The sequence below is a fragment of the Alexandromys fortis genome, unplaced genomic scaffold (genome assembly GCF_014885135.2).
Source record: "Alexandromys fortis isolate MF-2015 unplaced genomic scaffold, M_Fortis_MF-2015_v1.1 scaffold_83, whole genome shotgun sequence".
NCBI classification, from domain to species: Eukaryota; Metazoa; Chordata; class Mammalia; order Rodentia; family Cricetidae; genus Alexandromys; species Alexandromys fortis.
The window spans coordinates 173195-193848 of record NW_026068001.1 but is presented as its reverse complement, the minus strand read 5'-3'; the positions used below and the strand labels follow the sequence as shown (position 1 = coordinate 193848).

Genomic DNA, 20654 nt, shown 5'->3' with positions numbered 1-20654 from the left:
CATTTTTAGCATACAAGAGAAGTAAAGAATCATTATTTATTTTATCTTAATATCAGACTTTCCTTTATGATTTCATTAATCAAACTGCAAGATTCTATTACTAAAATGTTTTTTCCAACACTGACTTAAGTGATTGCCAAAGTCACTCTCTAACATATTCTATGAGTCTGCAATACTGCAGATGGTAGGAGGCTTTACTGGATTCTAAACATGATTTCTTATTCTCACTATATAAAACATTGTGATGTGGGGATTGGAGAGATGGCACAAAGGTTAAGATCACTCCATGCTCGTCCAGAGGACAAGAGTTCTGTTCCCAGCACCCATGTCAGGAGGCACTCACTACCACCTGTAACTCCAGCTCCAATGGATCCGACACCCCCTTCTGGTCTCCATGGACACCTGCAGTCATGTGTACATTCACACACATACATACACACAGAGAGATAAATAAAAGTAAAATAGTATTAAAATTTAATGTGGGAGATTTAATAGAGAACGTAGTCCAGACTTATGAAAGTTGGAATGCGGATCAAAGACGGCCTGAAACAGTAAACATACAAACACAAACAAACAAAACTTGTCAGTTTTAGCTTTAATAGGTTCAAGTGGCATGCAAAGACATTGGTAGTGGTTCCATGGACTCACTTTACACTTCAACCAGGGACCATCAATCAGTAGTCCTGTGATGGCCACATATCAATATGATGTATGTTTGTTAGTTGCCTTTCTAATTTCAGTAATCCATGCCTCATCAACTTTATTTTCTACAATATTTCAGTGTATGTCCTAAAAGTCTACCAAAGTGGCCCTTTTAATAGTACAGGGTCTCACTCTTCTGTCTCCATGACCCTGCTAGAAATCAAGTTTAATGTCACTTCTGCAGATACTTTTGATTGTCACCATCTAATTGGGGAGGGATTGCTGTAGTGTCTTCACTTAACTCAAACAAATCCATCATGTTATCCTCCTAAACCTTTTATATCAATGTGAATCTGTTATCAGGAAATCCTTCACGACTGAATGCAGTTCACTCCTCAAAACCAGGCAGATAATGAATTTTGGGAACTAGAAGTCTTTGTTCTTTTATTTATATTGAATGAGTAATAGTGTACTTGTATTGTATATCTAAAAAAATCCACAGTCAATTTTTTTCAGATTAAACAGCCATGCAATAATCCTCCATATAATACCATCCAGTACTTAAAGTGGCTTAATTGTCATACATAATCAGATAATGATGCTGTACTACATTGGATAAAAGACACTGCTGTAGCAGTCTGAATTGAAATGGCCCCCACAGTCTCAAGGGGAATGGCACTACTAGGAGGTATGGCCTTGTTGGAATAGGTGTGACTTTGTTGGAGGGAGGATATCACTGGGAGTGGACTTTGAGGTTTCAGAAGTGCAAGCCATACCCAGTCTCTCTATCTTCCTACTGCCTTCTTATTGGGATGTTGATCTCTCAGTTCCTTCTCCAGCATCATGTCTGCTGGCATGCCACCATGTCCTCCTATACAATAATGGATTAAACCTCTGAACTTTAAGTCAGCCCCAATTAAATATTTAACTTTGTAAGAGTTTCCATGGACATGGTTACTTTTTACAGTAACAATGATGAAGACAGAACTTGGTACTAAGGACTGGAGTATTGTTGTGATAGACCTAACCTTGTTTCTTGGCAGGATGTAGACTTTGGGATTTTGGATTAGGAAAGCTTTAAGCAGGGATTAATGGGCCATATTAATAGGAGCATGGAAGCCAGTGGTGTTGAGGGTGATTTGAACTGTGGAAACTTGTCCCAAGAAGTTCCAGGAAAGAAGAATATTTGTATGTGGCCTAGAGAGTATTCTTGTGATATTTTGACAAAGAATGTAGCTGCTTTCTGCCCTTGTCCAAAAAAAAAAAAATCTGCCTGAGACTACATTGAACAGTTTGGATTAACAGCTTTGACAGAGGAGATTTCCAGACAGCCTAGTATTGACTGTTCCACATGGTTATTGATGGCCAAACATATGCAGATCTACAAAGAAAAGGAGAATGCTGAAAAGCTAATGAAAGAAAAATAGAAAATGTACAGGCTTGAGGAGAAAAGAAGCCCCAGGAAGTATAATAGAGTCAAGTCCAGTGCTCAAGGAGATTAAAAAGTTTAAAGAAAAACCTGATTCTAAATGGAATAAAGGGATGGTGACCTCAGGGCAAGACCTCACCCAGCTAAGCTTCCAACTTGTGAAAGGAATTTTTTTTTAAAAAAAAAAGTTTAGGGTCAAGTGTGATGGTAAATGTCTTTAACCCCAGCATTCAGGAGACAGAGGCAAGCAGATCTCTGAGTTTGAGGCCAGTCTGGTCTATAGATTGAGTTCCAGGACAGCAAAATTTAGGCAGTAAAGGAAGCCATCAAAAACAGAAAGCTGGTGAAGATGAATGTATTTGAACAAGGGGGTTATATTCCAGCCCCAGCTAGCAGCAGAACTTGGTAGCTTCAGCCACATGGTTCTGCCTTTGGAGTCAAGGATAGAAGAAAGGGTCTATGAAATCTCCCTTCATCACTAAGAAAAGCCGCTGAGGCCAGACATGGAGGCCTAGAGAAGCCATTGTGTGAAGCTGTGAAGGTAAAGCCTGCATTGCCTGAGAGACCCCAGGATACTCAAAATGCCAGAGCCATGGGATACCTGCTGAGGAAAGCTGCTAACTGTATAGAAACAACACAACAAAGCTGACAGGAGTTAGAGATCTGAAGAGCATTTTGACATCTGCTATGGAGATGCTGAGTTGGGAGTCTGCCCAGCTGTGTTTTGGGAGCAGAATGTAATGATTTGAAAGAAAATGGCCCCCACAGGCTCAAAGGGAGTGGCACTATTAGGGCTAAGACACCTCGTCAATGTACTTAGCTTTATTTTCTACTGTTAGAAAAATATTCAAGAAATTTTTGAAAAGTCAGGTGATGTTGGGAAGGGAAAGTAAAGTTCCTTTGGAAGTTCTCCAAAAAAGATTCAAAGGAACCACAGAAACCAAAAATGTACTTCTATTTGCCTCAAATCTGATAGGAGGGAAATTTTCAGTCAAAGAAAGTATTTGTATGTGAGAAGGGTACCAATTTGAGAAGATTTTAAAAGAAAGAATTCTGTTGTTCTGGCCAGGCATCGTGGTTCATACCTGTAATTCCAGAACTTGGGAGGCAGAAGCAGGAAGATCACCATCACCCTACATTCAAAACTATCCAAAGCACAGAGTGAGATTCTGTCTCAAAAACCCAGGACAACAAAAAGCAATCTCTTTACTGCTTATGTTCAAATGTATTAATAAAATTATACCACATTATTTTTCATATTGCAAGGAAAATGTATAGCGAGGTAAATAAATGATGGGACTATATACTAAACGTAGATAGTAACTGCAGATGATGCTTATCAAGGGGAATTAACTCTAAAGTTCGTTATAAAAGAGCACTCAGAGACTACTGTTAGAGTCAGGGTTTAGAGAGTGGAGACTTCTCCAGTTCCAGGAGACTGACAGAGGACAGGGTTAAAGGAAACATTCCCTGACTTTCGGGCCTTTCTAGTCAAGTTTTGTTCACCAGGTTCTTTTTATTTCGCGCCTCAAGCTTCAAAATTGCAGAAGAGAACAGGTAGAGACACTATCTGCAGGAGAAAACAAAAAAATACTGAAGCTTCGAATTTGTTATTGTTGTTATTATCAGGATCGCGCTGTGCAGTCCTGGCTGGCCTGAAACTTCCTATGCACCCCAGACTGGCCTCAAACGTGCAGCAATCCTGTTGCCTTTGCCTCGCAAGAGCTGGGATTACAAATGTGCATCACCTGTTGGGCAGTGGTGGTGCACACATTTAATCCCAGCATTCAGGAGGCAGAGTCAGGTGGATCTCTGTGAGTTCAAGGCCAGCCTGGTCTACAGAATGAGTTCCAGGGCAGGATCCAAAGCTATAGAGAAACCCTGTCTCGAAAAACCAAACCAAACAAAAACAAATGTACATCAACATGCCAAGCTCAAGTTTAGAAACGTAGTCAGTTGATTCTGAAATACAGTGCTCTATGAAGGTTAGTGCATATCATTCTCCTGGCCCACTACGTCTCACTTCAGAGGGATTCTGCAAAGCTTTAGGTATTGATTAGGAGTCTCTGTCCCTGGTCCTGTGCTGAGGAAAATGAGGTAGGAATCCTTGTCCCTGGGAACCAATAATCCCTTTTATAGGATCATTAAGGCAAAAGGCTTAAATAGTAAATGTTATAATGTTTTGGAAGATGAAAATTATGAAGTGCTACAGACAAGACTGAAGATTATTCTCATCTTAATAATGCATTACAGTTGCCTTTTAAATTTCCAATTCAAACTTGTTTCAATTGCATATAGTTTATTAATTCTGAATTGTCTACCACATTTGGTTAATGAAACCTGGATGGATTGGATCTGCTATTTCTTCACAATTGTTGATAATATCATCATATCATCACATGTAAGATACATTTTCTTTCCCAGTCAGTGGTATCTAATTGAATATGAAACATAACTGTATATTGCAGACAAAGGCATCAGTTGTATTTTCTGAAATTAGTATACCTTCCTGCATTACATTGGTTTACTTTTTGTTTGCGAAAAAGGGTGCTGAGAGAAATGGCTATTAACACGATGACTACTTTAACAAAGCGTGTAGTAAACAGATAGTCCCCACCCACAGTTTTGTCTGGGCATCTAGGTATCTCATTTGCCAGCTTACTCAATGTACGTCTCATTTTTAGTTTGCACATGGTGAAAAGTGGTCCAATAAAGCTGGAAAATTTTAGATTTTTCTTTTGCGAACTTACATGAGGAACAGAGTGGAGTTTTTTTCTGCTCATTTTCTTCAAGAAAAAAGAATTGCAAAAGCTAGCCGAACAAATAAATTTGAATATCTACCAGAGTGTTAAAAGTAAATCTGAGGTGGAAACTGCCATTTGATACAGAAGCAATCATAACAATTGTTCTTTACAGGATGGAGCAAATATTAACTCAGCTGCATTTCAAATGCATGCATGTCAATCATATCACAGAGAAGCTCAACTAGACAAAATTTAAGTTAAAATTATTATGTTTCCTAAAAACAATTAACACGATTAACAATTAACTGTGTGTGCCGAGGGATGATTGAGAAGGGGAAGGGAAGACATAGTTGCACATTCATTGAAGTCTTACTATGTAGAATGCATGAATATATTCAGTGAAATAAATACAAAAATGTAGCAAGGTATTAACAACTATTATTTCTCAGTGGAGTGTTAGAAGAATTTCATTTAATTTTATAAGCTTTCTTGTTTTCACACTTTCTCAGAAATTAGCACACCTTTATTATGCTGATTTTTGTTTGCTTGCTTATTTTAAATGATGTGTGCTGAGACAATTGGTTATTCACAGTGAATACCTTGTCAAAGCATGTGGCAGCCAGATCAATCATTTATCACTTTTGCTAAATGTAAGTCTCATCCGTGTGATCTTTTGAACAGGGAAGGAATCTTCGATTTTTAGCACAGTTCTCAGCACATAAAACACACAAAGCAAGCACTCAATTATTTTCTAAGAAAAAGTGAATTTAAACTTCTTTCATTTTATAAATAGTATTTTATGAATCCATGAAAAGCAAACTCTACAAGAAAAGACACTGAAACCAGAACATGGTAAGAGGACAACTCAATGGTGGTATGAAAGTCCCCATGATGAGACTGGGGTAGGGTTACTGCCTGCTAGGTATCTGTCTTACTGGAAATTGCTAGGAGGAATGTTACTGTCTTATATTCTATTTTGAACTCTAGATTCTCTGTGGTATTACATGAAATAACAATGCAGTCATTAGCCAAGTCACGTTGGTTTGATTTGGGAAGGAAGTCTATTTTTTTTCAATAGGTTTACCTTACTAATAGTTTTTTGTTTGTTTGTTTGTTTAGATAGAATCTGCCTTTCTGAACATTCAGTTTTCCTGGATGATGGGGTATGTTGCCAAAATTATTTTGGGGAGAGGAATGCCAGGTTGGGATTAAATTTGTACAGCCTTTAGCCTTTTATGTTACATCTGAGGTTCACTGGCATGGTTCCAAAAGGATATTATCTTTTCTTTTATATTTCTGGGTCTGTGGAGGGAACTGGGTGGAAAGGGTACTTTTTATTTTCAGATGTCAACCTGAAAAACCGAATTTTTACTTTTTTCTTTGTTTGGAAAAATCTCTTTATTTGCAGTTCCCTGATGGCTAAGGATGTTGAACATTTCCTTAAGTGTCATTTGGCTATTTGTGATTCTTCTGTTGAGAATTCTCTGCTTAGTTCTGTTCCCCATTTTTAATTGGGTTATTTTGAATTTTGTTGTCTACTTTCTTGAGTTCTTTATATATTTTACACCAGTCAGAATGGCTAAGATAAAAAACACCAATGATAGTTTATGCTGGAGAGGATGTGGAGTAAGGGGAACATTCATCCATTGCTGGTGGGAATGCAAACTTGTACAACCACTTTGGAAATCAGTTTTTCTCAGAAAACTGGGAATCAACCTACCTCAGGATCCAGCAATACCACTCTTTGGCATATACCCAAAAGATGCTCAATTGTACTACAAAGGCATTTGTTGAAGTATGTTCATAGCAGTATTATTTATAATAGCCAGAACCTGGAAACAACCTAGATGCCCCGCAACTGAAGAATGTATAAAGAAAATGGGTACATTTACACAATGGAGTACTACTCAGTGGTAAAAAACAATGACATCTTGAAATTTGCAGGAAAATGGATACAACTAGAAAACACCATCCTTACGGAGGTAACCCACACCCAAAAAGATAAATATGGTATGTATTCACTCATAAGTGGATACTAAGCCTATAGTTCATGATCCTAGAGAGGCTAAGTAGCAAGGTGAACCCTAAGAAAAACATACATAGATCCACCTGGAAAGTCAAAATAGACAAGATCACCAGACAAACTTGGGAACATGGGTGTGGGGGAAAATGGGAGTGTGGGGGAAAAAGGGAGGGTGGAAGATGCCAAGAATGGCGGTGTGTTTGGGTGTGTGTGTGTGTGTGTGCTGGGATTGACACATGGAGGCTTCTTTTCAGGTGGAAGAACAGCAACCCTTATTTTGCCCAGCAATCTTTTATACCTCTACTGCTTCTGTGGAGACCTACCGGCCAGAAAGAACACAAACATCCTTGTCAATTACAGACCACAAGGAAGTTCTTTAATTTTGCAATTTCCTTCTTTATGCAATAGTAGGGGATAGCAATTCATTACCTTAAGGTTGGAGGATGATAGTCTACCTTTCTTTGTCTTTAAAAATTACAGATGTGGGGGCTGGAAAGATGGCTCAGAGGTTAAGAGCACTGAGTGCTCTTCCAGAGGTCCTGAGTTCAATTCCCAGCAACCACATGGTGGCTCACAACCATCTATGATAAAATCTGGTGCCCTCTTCTGGTGTGCAGGCATACAGGCAGGCTGTATACATAATAAATAAAGTTAAAAAAAATTTACAGATGTGCTCAGCAGTGGGGGCGCACGCCTTTAATCCCAGCTCTTGGGAGGCAGAAGCAGGAAGAGCTCTGTGAGTTCAAGGCTAGCCTTAGCCTGGTCTACAGAATGAGTTCTAGTCCAGCCAGGACTGTTTGTTACACAGAGAAACCCTATCTTGAAAAAACAAAAACAAAAACAAAAACAAAAACCAAACCTCCCAAAAGGACCAATTAAAAAAAAAAACATGTAATTCACTTTTCATGGGATTAATCATTTTAAGGTATATAATCTTGTGGGTTAGAGTGTGTTCAAAAAGCAGCATTAACTAAATCTCAAATGTTTGTCCCTCCTAAATGAAGTCCCATACACCTTGATCTCCTCTCCATCCTTCCTCCTGACAGCCACTCACCTCCCTTCTGTCTTGAGGGACTTGCTTTGTCCTGGAACTGGAAGAAACAACCCAGAGCAACCGAGAGGCGGCTAGAGATTTCAATTGGAGGACTGGTTTTTGCCTCCATAATTTGCATCAGAGAACAGGCATGGGCTATAGGGTGTGTGTAAGATTTATAAATTCCATGATCTTTTAGAGTCCAAATACTGGTTAAGATGGTGTCTCCTTGTTTTCAATTCCACAGTAGCTTCGTGGGTCTGGACGATGACTAAAAAACAATTCTTTCAATTCTTTTTAGACTTCCTTTTGATGAATTTTAGATTAGGGGATCAATTTTAATAACTAAGGTACTTGTATCTCTATTTTTTAAGTAGTAAAGAAGTTACTAACACAGAGGAAATCATTCTATAAATTGTAAAGAAACATATGAGCAGAAAAAATTGCAAGCCTTTCTATAATGCTCTTTGGTCTCTGTAGGTTTTTTTCTCTTTTCTTGGGAAGTATTGTGGGTAAAAGTTCTGCCCTTCGTTTTGACAGACCTGCAGAAGCCCCAGCTGGAGATCTTTACAAATACATATAAATTCTACATTCAGAAAGAAAAGATGCGCTGACTAAATACCTCATTAATTTTCTGAGGACATCCTGCAGCGAATACTCAAGATCTCTCAGAATATAGCAAATAAATGGTAACAGAACCTAAGTGGAAAGAAAATAATTTTGCTCTGACCTTCAACAGGTTAAATATCTGAATCCGTAATTTTAAAATTGTTTATGGCTACTGAAAATATTCTGGGCATTTACTTAAAATAAGAAGTATTACCCCTGAAACCAGTGACATCACCCATTAGTCTGCTGCTGCTGGAATAAGGACACTGTTTAGCTATTTAAAAATTGTTAGTAATATTTCTCTTAATTATATTTTCAATGTCCATTCTGAATATTAGTAAGTTGACTTCATTTAGTTAAGGGATATATATGTTTGTGTGTATTCATATGCATGTATACATAATATTCTATATATTAGGTATTTAATATATTATTAAATTGACTTAATTTCTTTAAGGGATATACATATGCACACACATATATATCAGGCTATTTAAATAAGCATTTAATTCTCACTGATGAAAATGTATTTTCATTTATTTTAGCAGCAAGTGCTTATTGAACAAAGCCAAGGAGTACTGCATTGCACCAGCTACTGAAAAAGGTAGTCCCTACTTTTGAAAAACTCAGAAACAGGTAAGCTAATAAAAATCAAGTAAGACTTACCCAATATCATATAGGATAAATATTTGCTGTTTTGGTGGTTCCAAATCTTAGTTTATTTTTATTTTATTTTCAGGAAATATAAAAAAATATTTTCATAATAAATAAACACACGATGATAAAATTTCGAAAAATTCTGTCTTTTCTAAGAAAATATGTGCTCAAAACATCAGCTTTGTGGGCAAAGACTGTACTTGTATAGCTTTATGGTGATGGTAATTACTACAGACATTACCAGGGATCCAGAAACCCCTCCACCCACAAATCACAGCCACAAATGTGTGCTTCGCCCCACATTTTCATCACTCACTCATACAGTGTGATCATAATTTTATAACTGCTCAAAATCCATCAAGTAAAAAAAAATACAAACTGACTTTCTTCAGGCCCAACTGATGAGAGAGAAACAAGTGTGATCAACTTCACAGAAGTCCCATGCCCCCCAAGAGAGTCATCGTGAATGAAAGAGCCAATTCACACACCCTTTATTTACATTTACTGCCACCAGGTGGAAGAGCAAAGCTCACTTCCTGGGAATCAGAACAGTTTAGAAGGGAAGGAGCAGAGAAGTTTGGTTCACACACTGTAACCCTGGGAGCTATTGGGAAAGAAAACAGGAGGCTCCTTTTAGCAGTCTCTAGTGTCTGCATAGAACTGCAGCTAGTAGGTCCGGAAACCTTACTGAATGCTCCAAACAGAACAGAGTACAGGCAGGAAGATTCTTATCATTTATTGATTTGTTGGTTTGATTATTGAAATATCAGCTAGCAATATTACCTTAGAAAACTTGCAGCCATATTCTCAGCCTCTTGCATTCGCCTCTTCTGTTAAATTTTTAAGCTAGTTCCATGCTTGCTATGAAGGATTTCTGTGGATACTGAGACTTGTATTGTTTGAAACGGTGCGTGGGGTGGGGTGGGGGTGGGTGGATGGGTGTGTGGAGGATGAAGTGGTGTGGGTGGGTGGGTGGATGTTGGGGAGTATGGGGGGATGAGAGTCTGTGTATGTGTTGTGGGTGGTTGGGTGTGTGTGGGTGGGATGGGTGGGTGGATGGGTGTGTGTCTTGTGTGTAGNAGGATTGGGTGTGGGGAGGTAGGTAGGTGGATGGGTGTGTGTTGTAGGGGGTGTTGGGTGTGAGGGGGTAGATGGGTGTGTCTGCTGTGGGGGGAGTTGAGAGTGTGTTTGTTGTGGGAGGGTTGGGTGTGGGCTCATGGGTGGGTGGATGGGTGTGTGTGTGTTTGTTGTGGGTGGGTTGGGTGTATGTGTATGTGAATGTGTATGGGGGTAGATGTGTGGGTGGATGGGTGTGTTTGTTGTGGGGGTTTGGGTGTGTGTGGATTAGATGGGTGTGTGTGCTGTGGGGGGAATTGAATATGTGTTTGTGTTGTGGTAGGGTTGTGTGTGTGTGTGTGTATGGGTGTGTTTGCGTTGTGTGTTGGTTGTGTGTATGGGGTAGATGGCTGTCTGTGAGGTGGGGGTGTTGAGTGTGTGTGTTTTGGTGGGGTTGGGTGTGTGGGTGGGTAGATGGGTTTGTGTGTGTTGCATTGGAGGGGTTTGGGTGTATGGTGGTGGGTAGATGTGTTTGTTGTGGAAAGTTGCGTGTGTGTGAGGGGTCTGTGTGTTTGCAGTGTGGGGGTTGGTGTGTGTGGGCGGGTGGACTGATGGGTGTGTGTGTTGCATGTGTGGGTTGGGTGTGTGGAGGTAGGTAGATGGGTGTGTGTGTATTGTGGAAAGAGGTAGGGTGTGTGGGGATGGGTGGGTGGATGCGTGTGTGTTGTGTGTGGGGGTTGGTTTATGTGGGTGTGTAGATGGTTGTGTGTGGGTGGTGTGTATGTGTGGGTGGATGTGTGTGTTGTGTTGATGGGGTTGGGTTTGTGGGGGTGAGTGGGTAGATGGATGTGTGTTGTGTTGATGGGGTTGGGTTTGTGGGGGTGAGTGGGTGGATAAGTGTGTGTGTTGTGGGAGGTGGTTGGCTGTGTGGGGGTAGTTAGATGAGTGTGTGTGATGGAGGATTGGGTGTGTGTGAGGTGTGTGTTGTGCAGTGGGGGGTTGGTGTGGGGGGAATAGATGGGTGTGTGTATTGTGGGTGGAGGTTGGGTGTGTAGGGTGGTGGGTGGGTGGATGCGTGTTTGTTCTGAGTGGGCTGGGTGTTTGTGGGATGTATGGGTTGTGTTGTGTGTGGGAGTTGGGTTGTGTGGGTGCGTGTATGGTTGTGTGTGTTGTCTGTGTGTGTTGGGTTATGTGTACGGGTGGATGGATATGTATGTGTGTGTGTTGTGTTGAGGGGGTTGGGTTTGTGGGGGTCAGTTGGTGGATAAGTGTGTGTGTTGTGGGGGGTATGTGTAGGTGAGTGGGTGGATGGGTGTGTGTGTTATGGGGTGGCTGGGTGTTTGGAGGTGGGTGGGTGCATGGGTGTATGAGTTGTGGGTGGGTTGGATGGGTGTTGTGGTAGATGGGTGTGTGTGCTGTGGGGGGAGTTGAGTGTGTATGTATTGTGGTAGGTTTTGGTGTGTGTGGGTGTGTTGGGTGTGTTGTGTTGTGTGTATGGGGGTAGATGGGTGGGTGGATGGTTGTGTTGTGGGGAGTTGGGTGTGTATGGGTAGGTGGGCAGATGAGTGTGTGTGTATTGTGAAGGGGTGGATGTGTGTGTGTGTGTTGTGGGAGAGGGTTGGGTGTGGGGGGTGGATGGGTGTTTGTTTTGTAGGTGGGTTGTGTGGGTGTAATGTGTGTGTTGTGTTTGTTGGGGTAGATGGGTGGTTGGATATGTGTGTATGTTGTGGGGGGGTTGATTATGGGGAGTAGATGGGTGTGTGTGCTGTGGGAGGAGCTGAGTGTGTGTGTGTATTGTGGTAGGGTTGGGTGTGGGGAGGTAGGTGGGTGGATGGGTGTGTGTATTGTAGGGGTTGGGTTGTGGAGTAGATGGGTATGTGTGCTGTGGGGGGAGTTAAGTGTGTGTGTGTAGTCGGAGGATTGGGTTGTGTGGGGTGTGGGTGGGTCAATAAGTGTGTGTGTTGTGCGGGGTTGGGTGTGTGAGGAGTGTGTGTGTGTGCAGTGTGTAGGTTTTGTGTGGGAGTTTGGTGTGGGTGGGTGGGCGGTTGTGTTTGTGTTGTGTGTGTGGTTGGGTTGTGTGGGTGGATGGATGGGTTTGTGTGTGTTGTGGGAGAAGATTGGGTGTGTGGTGGTGGGTGGGTAGATGGGTGTGGGGGGTGAGTGCATGTGTGTTATGTGTGGGGGCTTGGGTGGGTGTTAGTAGATGGGCAGATGTGTGTGTGCTGTGGGGGGGTTGGGTTTTGTGGGAGGGTGGGTGGATGGGTGTGTGTGGATAAGTGGATGTGTGTTGCAAGTAGATTGGGTGTGTGTGTGTTGTGTGTGGGGGTAGATATGTGGTTGGATGGGTGTGTGTTGTGGGGGTTTGGATGTAGGGAGGTAGGTGGATGGATGGGTGTATATTGTGGGGAGCTGAGTGTGGAAGGAATAGATAGGTGTGTATGCTGGTGGGGAGTTAAGTGTGTTTGTGTGTTGTGGGTGGGTTGGTTGTATGTGTGTTGTGTGTAAGGGTGTAGATGGGTAGGTGGATAGATGTGTGTTGTTGGAGGGATGGGTGTGTGGAGGTGGGTGGGTGGATGGGTGTGTGTGTTGTGTGTGTGTTGGGTGTGGGCGAGTAGATGTGTGTGTGTGCTGTGGGGGTAGTTGAGTGTGTGTGTTGTGTAGGGTTGGGTGTGTGGGGGTGTGTGGGTGAATGGGTGTGTGTTGTAGGTGGTTTGTGTGTTGTGTTTGTTGTGTGTATGGGGGTAGATGGGTATGTTTTCTGTAGGGGGAGTTGAGTGTATGTGTGTGTTTTGGTGGGGTTCGGTGTGTGGGTGTGTGGATGTGTGTGTTTTGTTGGAGCGGGTTGAGTGTGTCCAGGTAGGTGGATGTGTGTGTATTGTGGGGGGCTTCAGAGTGTGTGTGAGGGGTGTGTGTGCAGTGGGAAGTTGGTGTGTGTGGGGGCAGATGGGTGTGTGTGTTGTGGAGGAGTTGGGTGTGTGATGGTAGGTAGGTGGGTGTGTATTGTGGCAGGACTTTGGATGTGTGTGGGTGGGTGGGTGGATGCGTGTATGTGTTGAGTGGGCTGGGTGTGTGTGGGGTGTGTGTTGTGTGGGGGATTGGGTTGTGTGGGTGGGTGGATGGTTGTGTGTGTTGTGTGTGTGGTTTGGGTGTATGTGTGTGGGTGGATGCATGTTTGTGTGTGGTGTGTTGAGAGGGTTGGGTTTGTGGGGGTAGGTAGGTGGATAAGAGTGTGTTGTGGGACGTGGTTGGGTGTGTGGGGGTGAGTGGGTGGATGTGCGTGTGTGTTGTGGGTTGGTTTGGTGTGTGTGTTGTGGGGGGGGTTGGGTGGGTGTTGGGGTAGATGGGTTTGTATGCTGTAGGGGGTGTTGAGTGTGTATGTGTTGTGATAGGGTTCAGTGTGTGTGGGTGTATGTGTGTGTGTTGTGTGTATTGTATGTATGGGGATAGATAGGTGGGTTGATGAGTGTATGTGTTGTGGGGCGGTTGAGTGTGTGTGGGTAGGAGGGCAGATGGATGTGTGTGTGTGTGTGTTGTAGGTGGGTTGTGTGTATGTTATGTGTTTGTTGTGTGTGTTTGGGTAGATGGGTGGGTGGATGGTTGTGTGCTTTGTGGGGAGGGTTGGGTGTGTGTATTTGTGTTGTGGTAGGGTTGGGTGTGGGGATGTAGGTCGGTAGATGGGTGTGTATATTGTAGTGGGTTGGGTGTGTGGGATAGATGGGTATGTGTGCTGTCGGGGGACTTAAGTGTGTGTGTTGTTTGAGGGTTGGTTGTGTGTGGGGTGTGGGTGGCTCGATAGGTGTGTGTGTGGTGGGGGGTTGGGTGTGTGTGAAGAGTATGTGTGTGCACATGCAGTGTGGGGGTTTGGTGTGGGTGGGTGGGCAGATGGATGTGTCATGTGGGGGGGTTGGGTGTGTGGGTTGATGGATGGGTTTGTGTGTGTTATGGGAGGAGGTTGGGTATGGGGGGTGGGTCGGTGGATGTGTGTGTTGTGAGTGTGCTGTGCGTGTGGTTTGAGTGGGTGTGTGTTATGGGGCGGTTGGGTGTGTGTGGGTAGGTGGGCAGATGTGTGTATGTGCTGTCGGGGGGGGTGTCTGGGGGGGTGGATGTCTGTGCATCGGTGGGTGGATGTGTATGTGGGGGTGGGTGGGTAGATGAGTGTGTGTGTCGTAAGTGGATTGGGTGTGTGTGTATTGTTTGTGTGAGTAGATGGGTGGGTGGATGCGTGTGTCTGTTATGTGGGGATGGGTGTGGGGAGGTAGGTGGATGGATGTGTGTGTGTGTGTTGTGGGGAGTTGAGTGTGGAAGGGGTAGATGGGTGTGTATGCTGGTGGGGAGTTAAGTGTGTGTGTTGTGGGACAGTTGCGTGGGGGGTTGGTGGATGGGTGTGTGTGTTGTGGGTGGGTTAGGTGTGTGTATTGTGTGTATGGGGGTAGATGAGTGGGTGGATGTGTGTGTGTTGAGGGGGTATTGTGTGTGGGGTGTAGATGTGTGTGTGTGCTGTGGGGGGAGTTGAGAGTGTGTGTGTTGTGGGAGGGTTGGGTGTGGATGGGTGTGTGTTGGGGGTGTTGGGGGTGTCTGTGTGTTGTATGTATGGGGGTAGATGGGTGGGTGGATGGGTGTGTGTTGTGGGGCTATTGGGTGTATGTGCTGTGGGGGGAGTTGAGTGTGTGTTGTGGTAGAGTTCAGTGTGTGAGGATGAATGGGTGTGTTGTAGGGGGTGAGGGTGTGTGTGAGGTGTGGGGGGGCAGATGGGTGTGTGTGTTGTGGGGGGTTGGGTGTGTGAGGAAGGGTAGATGGGTGTGTGTATTGTGGCAGGAATTTGGGCATGTGGAGGTGGGTGGGTGGATGCGTGTATGTGTTGTGAGTGGGCTGGGTGTGTGTGGGTGTGTGTTGTGGGGGGGTTTGGGTTGTGTGGGTGGGTGGATGGTTTTGTGTGTTGTGTGTGTGGTTTGGGTGTATGTGTGTGGGTGGATGCATGTTTGTGTGTGGTGTGTTGAGGGAGTTGGGTTTGTGAGTGTAGGTGGGTGGATAAGAGTGTGTTGTGAGAGGTGGTTGCGTGTGTTTGTGTGTTGTGTGTATGGGGGTAGATGGGTGGGTGGATGGGTATGTGTGTTGTCGGGGGCCGGGTGTTTGGAGGTGGGTGGGTACATGGGTGTGTGTTTTGTGGGTGGGTTGGGTGGGTGTAGCGGTAGATGGGTGTGTGTGCTGTGGGGGGAGTTGAGTGTGTATGTGTTGTGGTAGGGTTCAGTGTGTGTGGGTGTGTGGGTGTATGTGTGTGTTGTGGGTGTTGTGTGTTGTGTGTATGGGGGTAGATGGGTGGGTGGATGGGTGTGTGTCTGTATTGTGGGGAGGTTCGTTTGGGGGGTAGATGGTTGTTCGTGCTGTGGGGGGGTTGAGTGTTTGTGTTGTGAGGAGTTGGGTGTGGGGGAATGGGTGTGTGTGTTGTGTGGAAGAATGTTGGGTGTGTGGGGGTGGGTAGGTGGTAGGTTTGTGTGTTGTAGGGGGTTGGGTGTGTTTGTGAGGGGTGTGTGTGTAGTGTTGGGGTTGGTGTGTGTGTTGGCAGATGAGTGTGTTTGTTGTCGGAGTGGGTTGTGTGTCGGGGGGTGGGTGGGTGGATAGGTGTGTGTGTTGTGGGTGGGTTGGGTTTGTGTGGGGTAAGTGGGTGTGTGTTGTGTGTGTAGGGGTTGGGTTGTGTGAGTGTGTGAATGGGTGTGTGTGGTGGTGGTTAGTTTGGTGTCTGTGTGTGTAGGTGGGTGGATGTGTGTAGTGTGGGAGGGGGTTGGGTTGTGCTGTGGGGGTTTTGGGTGTAGGGGGTGTTGTGGTGTGTTTTATGTGGGGTAAGTGGGTGTGTGTTGTCTGTGTGTGGGTTGGGTGTGGGTGGGTTGATAGGTTTGTGTTGTGGGGGTTTTGGGTGTGGCAGGGTGTTGTGGAGGGGTTGTGTGTGGGGTAAGCGTGTGTGTGTTTTCTGTGTGTGGGTTGGGTGTGTGGATGGGTGTGTGTTTTGGGGGTGGGTTTGGTGTCTTGTTGAGTGGGAGGGGTTTGGGTGTGTGGGGGTGGGTGGATAGTGTGTGTTGTGGGGGGTTTGGGTTGTGTGGGTGGGTTGATGGATGGCTGTGTGTTATGTGGGGCGGTGGATGGTGTGTGTGTTGTGGGTTGGTTGGGTGTGAGGGGGTAAGTTGGTGTGTGTTGTGTGGGTGTGGCAGTGGATGGGTGTGTGTTGCTTTGTGTGTTGTAGGGGGGTTTGGGTGTGTGTGTAGATGGGTGGATGGGTATGTGTGTTATGTGGGGGGTTGGGTGTGGGAGGGTGGATGGGTTGTGTGTTGTGGGTAGGTTGGGTGTGGGGGGGTAAGTGGTGTGTGTTGTGTGTTGGGAGTGTGTGGGTGTTTTGGGGTTGGGTGTGTGTGTGGGTGAATGGTTGTGTGTATTGTAGGGGGGTTGGGTGTGTGTGTAGGTGGGTGGTTGGGTATGTGTGTTGTGTGGGAGGGGGTTGGTTGGGTGGGGGTGGGTGGATAGTTGTGTGTATTGTTGGGGGATTGGGTGGGGAGATAGATGGGTGTGTGTGTTGTGGGTAGGTTGGGTTGTGTGGGGTGAGTGTGTGTGTCGTGGGGGGTTGGGTGTTTATGGGTGTGTGGGTGGATGGGTGTGTGTTGGGGGAGTTGGTTATGTGGGTGTGTATGTGTTGGGTTGGGTGGGGGGTGGTTTGTTGCATGGGTATGTGGAGGTGGGTGGGAGGATGGGTGTATGTGGGATGAGTGTGTGTTGTGTGTTTGTGAGTTGGGTGTGTGTGGGTGGGTGGATTTGTGTGTGTGTTGTGGGGAGGGTTGGATTGTGGAGATGTGTGGGTGGATGGGTGTGTATGTTGTGGGGGGTTGAGTACGGGGGATCAGTGGGTGTGTGTGCTGTGTGGCTAGTTGAGTGTGTGTGTGTTGTGGTAGGGTTGGGTGTGAGAAGTTAGCTGGGTAGATGTATGTGTGTATTCTAGGGGGTTAGGTGTGTGGGGTAGATGGGTATGTGTGCTGTTGGGGGAGTTAAGTGTGTGTGTGTTGTCAGNGCATGTGTGTGTGGGTGAATGGGAGGGTGGGTGGATGGATGTGTGTGTGTGCTGTGTGGTGCGGGTTGGGTGTGGGGGGTGGGTGTGTGCTATTGTGGCGGGGGGGGGGGGGGGGTGGAGGGATGGACGTGTGTACTTTCCCAAGCTTTCCTCTAGGAGGCAGTATTTGAGAATACTTACCCCAGGTAATAAGGCAATCTATTCGTACGGAACGTTAAGATACAAGGCAGCTGTTCGCAGCTGCTACTTGCTTGAAATAATGCAGAAGAAAATGACCCTGTGACTGAATATCGGGTGTTGCCAACTGCACCAGAGGGCAATTACAGTTCTACCTGGAAGATATTGGAGAACTGAACTCCTTTTGAGCATTTACCTAGATCTTTTGCATCCTTGAGATCTCCAGGAGCCTTTAGTAGTTTATCTACAGGTTCTTCTTGATGGACAGTCAGGGTTCCTGATCGGTTGTACAAATATGTAGGTTAACAAATGCTTGACTCTTCCTAGGGCAAAGGCAGCCCCCTGGGGTCTTTGTCTCCTATGAACGCGGTTACAGGCCAGTGAGCCACCCAGCCAGTATGTGAACTGTTACAATATAAAGGAGACTGCCCTGAGCCCCTTTGCCTTGACCCTCCATATCTGGCAGCAGGCATTTTCCAGTCAAATTGGTAGAATATGCTTTCAGAGAATGATTTTTATTGGGGATTGGAAAAGGGGTCCTGCCCCCTCCCCCATCTGTCTTCCTGAGGCCAAAGGAAAGATGCCTTTGCGGACCACCCAGGTAATTAAGGGGCCAGGCCAGTAGGTATTCAGCCTGGTTCCTCAAATTTCACTTAAGATGGGCACAGGTCAGATGATTCTTGTTCATCTCCCACTCAACAGCTTACTGCAAACCCTTGCAAAAGAGACAGAGGCTAGCCTCAGGCGTATGATGATCAAGGGGTTTAGCTCCCCACCCTCCCTTTCTTGAGATCTCCCCGAGGTGGGTATCTGCAGGAAGGGGAAATCTCCATCCCTGATTTTGAATTGTTCAAGTCACTAGCATTTCGTTTTATTTATTGAAACAAATGGCCACCCCTTTGTCTTCTTTGAAACTTTCACTGCAGACTTTATCACTGCAGATATTTGGCAAGCTATTTCATGATGCCAGTTCTACCCCCAAACCCCTGCATTCTGCATTCTACAAGTGTGCAGTCCACGGCAGCAGGATTTCCAAGACATGTCCCTAGCCCTGCCAAGGGGCAGGAGAGGCTGCCGTTGTTGGCATGTTGTATTATTTGCTTGTGCTAAGGTGAAGCACGCGCATTATTGTGATTTTCACGGTTTTCCGTGGTGGGAGCCGGAGCAGGGAGGAAATCAGGTAGACGGGAGATAGACATTGAAAACCTTCCTCCCTCTTCTGACTTGGATTAGTGCCAGAGGACCCTTCATTCATCTCCCCCCCCCCCGCGCCCATGCCCCTTAGTTAAGTGCGGTGTTTCATAAGGAATTGCTGTAGAGCGCACAGAGATGAAAGTTGCGGTTCACACACTCTGCTCACAAACCCCAACTCATGTTTTCACGTCTCTAAACAAGGACTGCAGTACTATTCCAACTGGTCCTGGCTCAGGATGACAGTTGCCCGCTTGTGACGCCTCGCGTCACTGTATCACTGTGTTTGTACCTACCTGCTGGGAAATCCTGCAGACAGACAGAACGGTGGCTTCAACACACGCAGCTCCCCCCACCCCCCAGCGAACCTTGCCCTTCCCCTGCAGTGCGCGTGGGCGCCGCCCTTCCCCTTGCCTCTGCCTGGAGTACCAGTGCCCAGCAGTGGACAGAGGCACCAGGGACCTCCCTAGAGTGTCTTCAGCAGCATCTTAGTTGATATACCTCCTCTTCCTCAGTGGCAGGGAGGGGGGCTAGCGGGCAGAGGCTCTGCAGCTTGGGCCTCTGCGGCAGTGAGTGTGGCAGAGGTGTGTCCCATCACCCTCCCCCCCTCAGGCTCATCCACTTAAGTACCTTGAGTCAGCCCCAAATACTTCAGGTATCTTGCATTCCCTGAGGGCGCCTCTCACGGCTTTTTAAAGATATAGAAGCCCACTGCATTGTCACTTCCTCCCATGGGGAAAACTGCTTTGACTCCCACTTTGGCTTTCTCCTCTTTTCCTAACCCCAAGCAACCTACTCTTTTTTCCCACATGTTGCTTCCCGCCTCCCAACCACTTCCCGCTTCCTTGACACTTCTCGCTTCCCCAGGCTCTCCCATCTTTCTGGCCAGTGAGTGGCAGCCAAAAGGATCCAAGGGATGCCCGGAGTCCCGCAAACTCCATAGCCATCCGACCTCACCTTGCCACCCCCTCCCCCAAGGGGTCTTTTTCTTACCTTTACTTTGGACCAAGTTAGTGGCGTTCTGGGCGATGGCAATGGAGATGACTTTTGACCACTCTCTCCAGGGTCTATCTGACATTGCAACAGTTGTAGTGCTAAACTCATCCTTGGACTCTCTGAAGTTGGCTCAGGGCGCGACTTTGGGGCCCTCTTCCTGGCAGGTTCTGGGGCTGACTCTAGGACCAGCCCTATGTCAAGATCTGTGGTAGGCTCTCTAGTCGTTTGGGGGACCAACGCTGATGTTGGACCCGGGTCAGGTTCTGGGACCGGCTCTGAGGCCGGCTCTGGGGCAAATTCTGGGGCCGGCTCCTGGGCCGGCTCTGGGGCAAATTCTGGGGCCGGCTCCTGGGCCGGCTCTGGGACAAGTTCTGGGTCCGGCTTTGATTCCGGCTCTGAGTCTGGTCCTGGGTCCGGCTTTGGGGCCGGCTCTGGGGTTGACTTTGCATCTGTTTCTGTGTCTGGTTCTGGAGTCGGCTCTGGACAGGGTCCCAGAGCAGGTTCTGGTTCTGGTTCTGGTTCTGGTGGAGGAGCTGGCGGCGGCGGAGCCGGCGGCGGAGGAGCCGGCGGCGGAGCGGGAGGCGGCGGTGGCGGCTCTGGGGACTCGGCCGGCTCCTCTCCATCCTGAGCTTGGGCAGTGCCCTGGGCCGCTGAATCTACCCCGTCCATTGCAGCACACCGTCTGGGGTCCAGGCAGCCAGCGACCCTAAGATTGGAAGGCTGAAGAGCCCTCGGGCGGTCCGCCCACTCTTATCTGACATCCCTTTGTGGGGTGCCAAACTTTGCACCCGCTTCGCTCCATGGCTAGCGCAGCTCTGATCTAACCCAGGGGCGCGCAGCGTCTCCCAGAGCTGGAACACGCCCCTTGGTGAGCGCACACCTCTTCGTAAGCAGCCACGGGTTTGATGGGCGGGAAAGAGTAAGGCTTGAGAATGCGACTGGGCAGAGCGCTTGATGACCTCTTAGCGACGTGCGCGGGAAGGGAGGGGGCAAAAAAAGAGGAGGGGGAGTGGAGTGCCTGGTGGGGAGGATTTGGAGCCCGGCCG

At 46.5% G+C, this 20654-nt stretch overlaps 1 protein-coding gene across 2 annotated transcripts in view; it reads right to left on the bottom strand.

Moving 5' to 3' along the window:
• Dgkk (diacylglycerol kinase kappa) overlaps positions 1-20277 on the bottom strand; it is a 108459-nt gene extending 88182 nt beyond the window's left edge. For both annotated transcript variants that reach the window (XM_050160975.1, XM_050160974.1), the window contains exon 1: positions 19606-20277. In XM_050160975.1, coding sequence (XP_050016932.1) covers positions 19606-20277 — 672 coding nt within the window. The remainder of the gene's footprint in view (positions 1-19605) is intronic.
• Between the last annotated feature and the right edge of the window lie 377 nt (positions 20278-20654).